General features: G+C 45.5%; 1 protein-coding gene across 1 annotated transcript in view; it reads right to left on the bottom strand.

Moving 5' to 3' along the window:
• fbxl16 (F-box and leucine-rich repeat protein 16) overlaps positions 1–12,744 on the bottom strand; it is a 39,177-nt gene that overhangs the window by 12,156 nt on the left and 14,277 nt on the right. The window contains exons 2-3 of the mRNA XM_086185629.1: positions 5,719–6,433; positions 73–315 (exon numbers count right to left, since the gene is read on the bottom strand). Of these exons, the coding sequence (XP_086041755.1) occupies positions 73–315; positions 5,719–6,426 (951 nt within the window). The 5' untranslated portion in view covers positions 6,427–6,433. The remainder of the gene's footprint in view (positions 1–72; positions 316–5,718; positions 6,434–12,744) is intronic.

The following is a 12,744-nucleotide window of genomic DNA, read 5'->3' as shown; positions in this document are numbered from 1 at the left end:
CCTCAGAGTTTTCCTGCTGACAGACAAACGCCTCATGACCATAACATGTCTGCCCTTGGCGCCGACTCCTACCTGCTTAGCGGTGAAGTAGGCCATGGCTGTGTCCGTCACGTGGTAGGCCTGCAGGCTCAACTCTGACAGGTTGGGCAGGAGCTGTGAGATAGCAGCGATGGCATCGTCTGCCACATTGATGCAGTCACTGACACTAAGAGAGGTTAACCGGGCGTTTAGACTGGACCACAGCCCAGCCTCCGTGAAGTCGTTGCAGCCCGACAGTTCCAGATGCATCAGGCCTTGCATTTGCTCCAACATGACCTGTAATATAAGCACAACCTGTGTGAATCACACACGCAGTGGTAATTACCCTATGATATGCAACTGAGGGCCGAAATGCTGAAGGCTTCAAGATAAAAATGCCAGTATGAAGCTGAAACATCCAATTTGACAGCTGCCACCAGACGATTATGGTCATTCGCTGTTGGAAAGCTAAATGGGCTGCAAAGGATCAACAGACTTAGGAATTCTTTTTCTTTTTTTCGGCTGCCCTTGTTTGGGATTTTTTAAAACCTCACTGTACATTTACATTATATGTCACATTATATTTATTCCTCCAAGTGGTCTTTGTCTGATGGCTGTCCGCCCACCTTGATTCCAGAAGGTAAAATCTTGTTATATCCTCCACAGAGGAGTCGATTATCACCACCCAAGGTCAACTCTCACCACGAGTGAGCAGGTCGATGGCCTCTGCTCCTGCAGGAGACTCAAGTTTCGAGGATATTAACCCTCTTTTAAGGGAGGCGCACTTTATTTGACGTGCTGAAACATGTTCCAGCTACACCTCTTACTGCTGGGGCGCACTGTTACCTTGGAAAATACTAAACCCGTCACTGGTGCCCATCTTAAGTTAAACGAGTTCCCGCCAGCAACAACAAAATGGTCATGAGGTCACAAAACGTAGTTTTTTCAAACAATGCGGGGTTGGAAATATTGTTTGCAATGCCTTATGGGCGAGTACTTCATGGACTCTTCAGGAAATTATGTGCCTTGCCTTTTTTTCTGTTTTCCTGATATGCTTTTGACTCAAAGTTAATATTTTCTGTTCCCAGTTCAACTGCTTGCTGCTCATCTTAGTTCCTGTAGTTAAAATCTATATGTAAAGAATTTGCTGACACGTCAGTGGAGGAGCTGAAAGGGAAGTTTATTTCTGGAGCCACTCTGGAGGTGGGCAGTCACATTTGCCCCTCAGGGATAATGAGGTTTTCCTTGACCTTTGCACCTTGACCTTAATATAATGGTCTTCTACCTTAACTGCAACAAACTACAATGTCTTTCACTCGTACTCACATGCAGATGGAGGCAAAGCTGCATTTCAAACACTAACTTGTCGCTCAGCAGAAACTCCTGCTTCAGGCGACGTGAGCTGTATTTTAGCATGCCAGCTTAACTTTCAGTGACATCTGACTTATTAAAGACAGAATGCTTGTTTTAAACTGTTGCTACACTGCATGTCAGCTTCCCCGCAGCTTTGATATCAGTGTAGTCCTGCTGAAGCCTCATGCTCACACCTGATCCACTAGTCCCCCCCCATCATGTTGGTGGCTCATCCCACTCAACAGCAGCTTTTCGGCCTTTTTTTGCATTTCAAGTCAGTGGAGCACATGAAGAGTTTCCACTCCTGTATGGGTGGGACTACGTTCTGTCTTCTATGTGGCCTCTAAAAAGTCATGATAGACACACAGGCAGTGACTAGACAGTACCTGAGTGAAAAATGTCATTAATGTTGGGAGGGGGTGCAGTGGTCCACACTGTGGCCCCCCAGCAAGAAGGTTGTGGGTGGAGCCCCGGCTGGAGCGCGGGGTCTATCTGTGTGAGTCTCCATGTTCTCCCTGTTCCTGCTGGGTTCTCTCTGGTACTCCAGCTTCCTCCACAGTCCAAAGACATCAAGAGGGACCAGGTTAATCCAGACTCTAAATTGACCGTAGGCGTGGCTGGGAGAGCCAATGGTTGTCTGTCTCTATGTGCTGGCCCTGAGATGGACAGGTGACCTGTCCAGGGGGAAGGCCGCTGGGATAGGCTCCACCCCCACCCCCCCACCCCTTAACAGGATAAGAGGTAGAAAATGGATGGATGTTGAGAGGAGAACCATTTTGTTTTGTGGTTTGCAGCAACGAAAGAGGTTAAAAAAAAGTAATTGAACTGATTCCAAAATAACAGAATAAAACCCATTCTCCCTCCATTCTGGAACGTTCTTGTCTTCTGCTTGGTTAGCAGGGGTGCGTTGGGTCTATGAGGAGCTCCCTCCTAACCTACTACCTGGCAGCTTATGTGTTGAGTTTCTCCATGAACTTCTAACAATGCTGAAATGGAGCAAATAGTTTGGGAGTTAAAAGGATGTGGAATAAGCAGTGCATGAGCTGACAAGAACTTAAAGTCCAAATCAGCTCAGACTGCAGATGAAGCATGTAGAAATACGTCTGAGGAAGAGCGTTGTTTCGAGGGGGCTGCTGTGGTCTGTAGTTAGATTTCGTGGGCTGCAGTGGAGGCTATGATTACTCATGCTCACTCTATAACTTATTGCACTGATTTAACACTATGAATCCATCTCTAAGGGGAGGGGCATATGACTGCCCACCGCAGGTCATCTTGCCCCAAATATCTGCAGGACACATGAATGAACAAGCACAAGACAGGAATGTCTCCATGTGTGAACTGTTACAATCACCTCTGGTGCCTGGAAGGTATTCCAGGAACAGACTATGTGTGAAAGGGTAAAAGCACCAAAAACGCCATGATTGTCATGGCGCTCAACCGTTACACATGTAGCTGCTCCTCACTAGCATTCACACTCGTCAGGTCTACATGCAAATCTATGGTAAATTTTAAGTCAATTTTCAAAACTTCTGCAAGGGAAAACGTGAATATGTGCATCTCCATTCTCTTCAGTGTTACGTGGTTTCTTTGTTTATGGTGCAGCGCAGCAGTCGGAGGCACAATTCTCCTGCCTACCACTGAAGAAGAAGAGGGCGCAGAGAGATGATGCAATTACAGGAGCGCCAGTCAAACCTGAACCAACTAAAGCTGCATCCGTTTCGTTAGTCGGAATACCAACTTTTCCACGTCCCCAAAGCATTGAAAACTTTTTGCACTATTTAGAGATTTATTTGAAATCTTTACATGTAAATTTAAAAAATGCACATGTATGTTTTGGGCATGTGGAGAGAATTCATGCAAACACAGGGAGAACATGCAAACTCCACACAGTGAGCCCCTGGTTGGCGGGTGGGCTTGCCGTGCTAATTCCCTCACCACCACGTCTCCCCAAAAACAGTTCACTATATAGAATCAAGTAAATAAGATGAGCCAAATGAATGAATGAATGAAATATAGATAAAGTAACAAAGAAAACCAGTGCACGATCAATCCCTCCCTTGACCCTTGGCCCCAGGCATCGATTCGGCTTGTAAACGGAGAGCTGTGAGTAGCCAGTGGCTGCTTGCCAAATGTGACCTACAGAGCATCTCAGGCCACCAGACGGAGGTCCTGGCTACCTTTGATGGCTGATAGCCACTGGCTACTTGCCTTAGCTGCGTCTAGACCGTAGAAACTAAAAGAAGAGCACCCCGCATGCACCGCTGAACACACTCAGTGGTTTGGTCAACGACAATGGAAACAGAAAGTTGGGACCTGCGGCTGCAGAACTGTGGCCTGAGATGGTCTGTAGGTCCTGTTTGGCTCATATTTGTGAGCATTTTTGTTGAAAAGAAGTGTTCTGATATATTTTAATTTAGGTATTTTAATTGCTTGTCATGGGTTAAATTGATAAATGCAGTTAATTTAGATTAATTAATTAGGTAGTAACCTATTAATTAGATTAGGTAGATAAACTGATATTCTTAAAATGAATATACAGATCCCCACATATTCATACTGCGCCCTCACACTCAAGTTGTACATATCTGGCTCTGCAGTACTGCTTTTCAACTGCAACTTTGGTCTTGACATTTTCATTGGACTGTTTTCAGCTCACTAGGTAGAAAGACATCCTAACCTTGTCATCGGGTTTGGTTCTTCCTCTTTTGTCTCAGAATCTTATTTTTGGAAACGAAGCAGGACGAGTGCATCCTTTCAGTATTCAACATTGGGAACAAACACTTCTCTTTCACAAGAACTTTCATGGTAGTCACTTTGCCACGCATCATGAAACTAAGTTCTCCATGGTAGACGCCTTTGCGAGGTGAAAATGAGCAGCAACACAGTCAGAACTGAATTTATATTAAATATTCTCTGTGGTCTCATGTACAGTTGAACACAATATCATCCTGTCAAAACATTTTTTTTTTATCTTCAGTTTCTATTTCAGTTCTTTCTGTTTCATGTTGTAATGAAATGGTAATGCACGCATCAGCACCCCACAACAGGAAAGCCCATATATAGAACATGCTGCCAACAATTCCAGCTTTCTCCATGGCAACCAACCATTCGTCCCAGAATAGCACCCTAGCCTAGCAGGTATGAAAAGCCATCTGAGAAACACTCTGCCAGCATTAAACCTCTTTTGTTCATGGCAGTGGAATACAAGAGCACAAAGGCAGAGCTAATAAAACAGAGTCATTATGTCAGTGTTTTGCTGCTGCTTTGTAACAATCCATGTCTGAAAGGTAGCCACACATATCCATCCATCCCTCCATTCATTCATCCCTCCATCCATCCATCTCTCCATCCATGTCTCCATCCATCCATCCACACATCCATCTTCTCCCTCTTCTCCTGTTCAGGGTGGTGGGGGTGGAGCCTATCCCAGCAGCCTTCCCCCTGGACGGGTCACCAGTCCATGGCAGGGCCAACACATAGAGACAGACAACCATTGGCTCTCCCAGCCACGCCTACGGTCAATTTAGAGTCTGGATTAACCTGGTCCCTCTTGATGTCTTTGGACTGTGGAGGAAGCTGGAGTACCAGAGAGAACCCAGCAGGAACAGGGAGAACATGGACCTCACGCAGAAAGACCCCGTGCTCCAGCCGGGGCTCCACCCACAACCTTCTTGCTGGGGGGCCACAGTGAGGACCACTGCTCCACCGTGCTGCCCCATACATATACAGAAGAGTCAGAACTGTACAGTTCATGTACATTTGTGTCTTTCTCTCTTAAAACCTGGCGAAAGCTGTTACCAATCTAGTGAATTCATGCACAGCCGTAGTTTATTTGAGTGCATCATACAAAGTCACACTGAGAACTGTTGTTTATTTAGATCTCTCAGCTGCGTTTGACACTGCTGACCATCATACCTGCACTCGTCGGGTTTATCAGATCACATCAGCAATGACTCCACCATGCCTGCAAAAATTATGATTCATGGAGTTCCTCAGGGGCCTGTGCTTTGACCATTTATCATTCAGCTTAAATGCTTTTGTGCAATTCGTTTTCACACCACAAACCTCCAGTTATCACCGAGGCTTCATAAACAAATTATTTATTATAAATTTGGGAAGGTCTTATTTGTGGCACCTCAGAAACACATGATCTAATAACGCTAAATGTCATTTCCTTGTCCTCCAGCCCCATGGTAAGCACGTGACCTCTGCTTCTTGACAAAATAACATCCAATGTTATATACAAAGAGAAACAGAAACATTTTTTGACTCATTTCCCAGGCGTCACAAGCAAATTCATCTTCAACTAACATTCTTTTTAGTTTATCCCAGCACCTCCAGACTCACCTCCAACCCAGCGTCTGTGATGGTGGACCTCTTGAGGCTGACTGAGCGTACGCCTTTCTTGGAGAGCGGGTAGTTATCAATGAACTCACAAATGTCCAGGTCTGACACACCCACTAAGCAGAAAGACTGGAAGCCACGCAGTGCAAAGGCTTGCAGACTGACAAACTCCTTCTCCCCGTTGGGCAGCAGGGTATAAAGCTCCTTGGCATGTAAGATGGGTGTCACGCCCTCCCAGAACTTGGGCTGGTACAACACTTTGCGCCATGTCTTGCACACCTGTGCCAGCACACATTTTTCAGCTGTGGTGAAGTACCAGAGCAGCCGGTTGAGCAGCTTCTCATCCAGGACAAGCTGGCGCTCCAGCAGTATGGGTTTGGGTAGAGTCAGGGGGGGTAGTTGACGAAGGGACGGCTTCAGACCCACCAGAGGCTTCCCAGGCTCCAGATCAGTACACAAGAGAGAGGCTGCTGAATGTGGCATGCCTGTGCTGTCCAGGTGGTGGTGGTGGTGGTAGGGCAGGGAGGACGGGGGAGGAGGCAGGATGGAGGGCACCGAGGAGGACTGGCACAGACGGTTCTTGGCAGCGGGTGTGCCTTTGGTGATACTTGCGCTGCCCAGACAGTTGGGTTGGCTGGGGGGCAACTTCACCATACCGTTGCGAGTCACGCAGGGAGACTTCAGCTCACTGGGGGTGGACATGTTCAACATCGGGAACCTGGGGAAAGAAGAGAGAACCCTTTCAATCACGGAGAAAGATGAAGAAGATGAAGAGGACTTCTCCAACTTTGACAAAAATGACAGCGTTGATACTTTTAATCACAGGGAAAGATGAGGCTTAGCAAGGAGCATGAACTACTTTGGAACGATAACAACATTACTACAAAACAATCACACATTTTGTTTTCCACCAGTACTGTGGCTGAACAAGTATAGGTAACACTCTCCTGCGTCCATTTACTGTGGACAGCTTGAGACAAGCTCATTTCCTGGAGACAAATTCTCCACATCCACATCAAGTGTCATGCTGCATCGTCATCAAGAACATGAAGTAATGAACATTTTAGGACTTGGAACTATGATGGAGCCAGAACATATAAACGGGTGTCAGTGCAGGGCTGGTCGATGATCACTTGGGAGTTTTGATAGGTTTTTGTCCATTTTTATTCACTTCTGCCATCAGAATCTATTCAAACTGTTTAAACTGAGATCAGAACACCAGTGAAATAAAGTTACATGAAAACTAGCGAGTCAGAGGTGATAATCAGCTCTTGTGAGGTGACGTGCATGACTTAATTCTGGCATGAGAAGAGCAGCAGAACATGATGGGTGTGCATTACATTCCGAGATGCGGTTCTCCGTGTTCCAACTACTGATTTAGAAGTGTCAAACAGATCATTTTCAAATGCTAATAGGATGAGAAACAATGTTTGACTGGGAAATGATTTAACCGATGTCAGGGATCTGAAAATGCCTTATGAGAGATGCAGTAACTGACCTGAGAGCGTCACAAAGAGCACTGCTTGTATAGTAATACGCAGCATAGGACCGACTTTGAAAAAAAAAAAAAAATCCACAAACACAAAAATAGAACTTTAGCATTTCTTTAATTCTCTAAAAATGTTTTATCCACACTATTTAATGAATTTCATGCTGTACTGAAGAAAACCTGACACCAGTGATTTCTGTGAAACTTCTGACACAATAAATCACGTGTGCGGTAAAACCGTTTTCTTTAAAACGTCCATACAATCTGACATGTTCTCTGCTCCTCAACTGGCCATTAGAGGAGTGCAACAGTTCACTCCGTTCCACACCGGTTCTGCTTTACCTGATCTGAATTGAATCCTTGAACCACTGATGGACATTAAAAGAAATCTAAATTCAGCGAGACGGGGCTCGAACCCAGAACCTTCTTGCTGTGAGGCCACAGTGCTGACCACTGCTCCACCGTGCCGCCCCATTTTGCAACCTCTTCTAGCATTTTATTTTTATTTTTAACCTGACAGAGAGCATCACACCATCCGTGATACAGAACAATCTCCTGTGTTGTGATGATGCAAGCAGGATGTCTGCTTGTTTTTCATATTTTCAGTTCAGCAGGAAACTGTGGCTTGTCAGCATATTCTGTGACTCTCTAACTGTTTCGTTTGTTTTATACATCCAACACTACAAAAGTATTCGTGATCGTTTTATGCCAGTGGAGGCAGGCAGTGTCTCCCGTTGCTTGTTTAATTGTCTACTCAGAATCATGTTTTGTCACCCGGTAAAGCCAAAGACTGCCGTACATCCCCCAGCCTGCGTGGAGACGCTCTCTGGGTGACAGAACCACTCCTGCAACAGGCAGAATGCATGATCAGTTTGCGTGGTTCATGCAGCTAATTATGACGGACATGTTTGTACATCTGCCACTGAGTTTGCTCAGTTCTCAGCTACAGTGGGTTCAGCCTATCCCCATTCACGTTCACCTATATGTCATGTCAAGTTTCATATATTTCACATTATTGCACCAGCTCCTTCGCAGCTGCAATCTGATGATCAGGACTGGGAGGGAAACATTTTGTAGAGTAAATCTGCTCGGTGCAACTTGAGGTAAAGTTATTCGTCATCTTTTGCCTTTGAAGTACTCACAAATAGGTGTCTTGGACTCACAGTTATGCCCCCCCCCCCCCACCTGCATTTCTACTTTGTGACTCCTGCATGCAGAAAAAGCCAGCTAATCATCGTTAGCTTGAAGCTAATGGCGAATGCCCACTAATGCAAATCTGCCTGAAAAGATTAACAACCTCTCAAGTGCATCATCTGTATAATCCATGTTCTTCATCCTACTGTTTGCTCAGTAATCCACAAACATATTCATTTTAGTTTGAAAAAAACAAACAATCTAGAACCCATAAGGTCCAATGCTTGTTCATGGTAGCAGCAAAGTCAGCCAGCTGGTGCATTAGTTGAACCAACTCTCTTGTGCTCATCCATGCTCATTCAGCAAAGTGTCAAACTAACGTCCAGCTGGAAGTGTGAACAGGGGTCCAGGCCCAAGGGGGCTCAGAACGAGGCTTCCTCCTAGCAGGAGTGCCAGAGAGCCAAGTGTCCTCAGCTTTTTTGCTGTATTATTCCATCAATAAAAGTGGTAATGACAACAGTACAAAGCACTGCATGTAACTCAGACACAAATATCTATATCTATATCTAGATATAGATATAGATAAGGCTGCACAGTGGAGCAGGGCTCATCACTGTGGCCCTCACAGCAAGAAGGTTGTGGGTGGAGCCCCGGCTGGTGCACAGGGTCTTTCTGTGTGAGTCTCCATGTTCTCCCTGTTCCTGCTGGGTTCTCTCTGGTACTCCAGCTTCCTCCACAGTCCAAAGACATCAAGAGGGGACCAGGTTAATCCAGACTCTAAATTGACCGTAGGCGTGGCTGGAAGAGCCAATGGTTGTCTGTCTCTATGTGTTGGCCCTGCCATGGACTGGTGACCTGTCCAGGGTGACCCCGCCTCTCACTTGAAGGCTGCTGGGATAGGCTCCAGCCCCCCACGACCCTTAATCAGGATAAGTGGAAAAAATGGATGGATATCTATCTATCATCTTTCTATCTATCTATCTATCTATCTATCTATCTATCTATCTATATATGTATGTGTATATATATATATAATATTTATATATATATATATATTACTAGCAACTATTACACATAGAATATTACATAGTTGAGCCCTAAAATCCACACTTTTGCTCAAGTTTGAGCTGAACTGCATGTGATAGGCCACGCCCATTTAGGCAGATACATTTTTTTCCGCAAAATCGTGAAAATTGTGAAATCAACTTTTTCCGACTCTTAAACACAAAGTCTGATTGACTTGAAACTTGGCACAGAAGATGTATTTACACTCATGATAAACACAATAGTCAAAGTGCATGTATGGCCAGTTCTTTCTGCATTCTGGAGTCAACTGTAAGGGAGGCAGGAGGGAACAACCATGAGCTCATGATACCTCGTGACAGATCTGATCAAACAAAGATGAAACAAAGATAATAAAGAAAAGCCGTATCCATCAGCATGATGTTTCAATCAGCTGGATGTTCAAGTGAAAGCAAAAACACATCAGAGTGTAAATGATCTGCTGGAGCCAATGGCCTCATCCAGCCTATTCTGTGCCATCTCACTGTGTCAGCAGCAGGAGGAGAGCTCACAGGCTCAAAACCCATCAGTTACGTAACACCCCGACTATAGGGCTTCACTCACAACAGCATTCTTCAGCCCCACTCAACTGAAACAACCAGCTGTGCTGCCATCGCCCGCTACATCCATGAACGCTCACATCGACTCATCTACACATATTGCCAATTAAGTACTGAGAGCATTTTTTTTAACTATAAGGCCTCATCTTTTAGTATTTCACGTTTGATCAATGTCATGTATTTTGTAGTCGCTCCCTGAGCAGATGGAGCCTGGCTCTGCCTCCCCTGCGGTATCACTGAGGTTTCTCCATTACATGATACAATAACGTTGTCAGCTCGAGCCGATGAAGCCTACGAAGCCTTTAGGAGGAGTCCCATCGCACAGCAGCTGAGGAACGTGACAGCCCAGGTTCAAATGAGAAAGACGTCCTTTCATCTGAGAATAGCGAATGTGTAGCTACAGCACAATCGATATTTACCACCCTACATCATGTGGCTGTGTGCCGCCTCTGTCAGGGGGAAGAGATCCTGAAGCACAGGCCCGCTCTGACGCCCGGGATCCTCCACAAGCAACACTAAGACATCCATCACTTGATAATTTAACTGTCATCCTCATCAAGCCGTGCCGTTCAGTCAGCCTATTTCCTTCAAGAGAACCTTGTTTCCTGGAGTGCACAAACACAATGCAAGCGTTACATGTGTCTTGCTGCACGTGTCACGGACAAATAACGTGGCCGTCTCCCTAATTAAAATGAGAATAATTCAAAGCCTCCAGCAGATCCGACTCCCAAGACACGAGCAGCAGTTCTTGTAATCATGATTCAGCACTTGGTCCGAATGTCCCGGCAAAACAGTGATCGGTGCTGTGTGAGGGATCCAATTCCCTCAGCGAGGAATAAATATGGTTTAACTGGTAATGAGGCCGATAACGAACAGCTCTTGTTAGGAGCCTGACTCACACAGGAGTCATTTCATCCGTAATCTTGCACATTTATTGTTTAATCACAGGGATGCTGCAATCGATGCCACACTTCAACAAAAATTATACGATTACTTGGATTGTCTAAAATTCTTTTCACCGTGTAAAATGTTGCACTTTATGTATTTCAATGACAGCCTGCCGTAGCGTACTTTGTTTCAGGGCTCAGGGGTTGTGAGACCTCACAAAATTTCCGTGACAAATATCAGAGTCGTCACTTTGATCTCTGGGCTGTTACTTGGATCTCTAACTTTGATCTCTAACACGCGACTGAAATTGCGACTACATGCCTAAAAACTGAAGCTCTTGCATTACTTGTTGATGGAGGGGCGAGGCCATGGACTGTGTGGCGTTCCCTGATCAACTTTGACTTTGATCTCTGACTTTAATCTCAGCCAATGTGGAATTCTGTCCAACGAGCTCTCGTCTTTGATCTCTGATTTGATCGACACATGAAACACAGAATCAAAGCTTTCCAAAATCGTGTCTTCGGTCGGTCAGAATCTGTCCACTCAGTCCGTCATCTCAAAAGTCTTGTGACATGAGACCCTAGAGTCTAGGGTCTGACCCTAGGGCCTAGACCCTCAAACCCCAGTAGGTCAAACTAGACACTGCATTTCCGAGAAGTGGCAGGAATGCACACGCCAAGCTTGACGTTGATCGCCAGCTGAACGATTGTTGAGATAATAACCACCCACTTCCACTTTCTTTTCTGACATGATTTATTGTCAAGTAAAATTGCATCCTGTGATACATTTATCATTACGTCTCGTATACATTCAATCATTTCATGAAAGCTGCTGACTGGGCGCTGGAGGATATCCCTGCAGACACTTGGAGCCCACTCCGTTTCACACTCTGCTTTGAACTCATCCAGCAGTCTTCGTCATCATCTCCTCTCCTCTGAGTATAGCTCAACCGAGCATAACAAGACTGTGTTAAAGAACGCCATTACTGTGTTTATCCCACAGTGCCTTGGGTCACGGAGCGCCACAAGAACACAGAGGTGATCGCTGCAAAAGACCTTGGTTGCGGGGCAAAGCACACACGCTGTGACACCGAGCTGATGAATCACTTAGTTGCACTTCCCTTAGTCACCCTGACTTCCATGATTCATGGAACTGTTGCTGAGGCTGGATTCACCTCCAGGATCCCCACTTGTGTCCACATTGTAACTAAACTAACATCAGCTGGGCCGATATTGTTACGTTTCTCTTTTTGAAGTTCAGAATCTTGCTTGAGGACACTTAAAATGTAACGCCATGAATCAGACAATACACCCTTAAATTAACAAACGGGATTTTGAGTTTAAAAAGGGGAAAAGTGAGCTTCTGGTCAGACAACAAATTCCACCTCATGTTACAGCCTCACTCTAAAATAGATACACAAGACAATAATCGTTCTGTCCAGTTTTGGGAGTGAGAGAGTTTCCTCAAACGTACTGCTGTTGCCTCAAAAGAACAATATTGGTCTTCAGAACAGAATTCAAAATTCTTCTTCTACCATCAAAGTCCTCAACAGTCAGGCTCCTTCATCCCTGACAGAGCTCATAGTCCCCTATGATCCAGCTAGAACCCTTCACTCCCAGGATGCAGGGTTCCTGCTGGTTCCTAGAGTTCTAACAGTAGAATGGAGCCAGAGCCTTCAGCTATCAGGCTCCCCTCCTGTGGAACCGTCTCCCAGTTTCAGTCCAGGACCCAGACCCCCTCTCTAGGTTTAAGAGCAGACTTAAGACCTCCTTGTTGATCAGGCTTATAGTCAGGACTGCTTAGGCTGGCCCTCAGATCTGCTGCTACAGGCTCAGACTGCTGGGATCTCCCATGATGCACTGGGCTTCTCTCTACTCCTCCTGTCCTCATACGTGT

Source organism: Aulostomus chinensis, chromosome 18 (assembly GCF_037954235.1).
Source record: "Aulostomus chinensis isolate RoL2024-O1b breed Wild chromosome 18, RoL_Achi_v1.0, whole genome shotgun sequence".
Classification (NCBI taxonomy): domain Eukaryota; kingdom Metazoa; phylum Chordata; class Actinopteri; order Syngnathiformes; family Aulostomidae; genus Aulostomus; species Aulostomus chinensis.
Note: the sequence above shows the minus strand (reverse complement) of the source record. Positions and strands in the feature narration are given on the sequence as shown.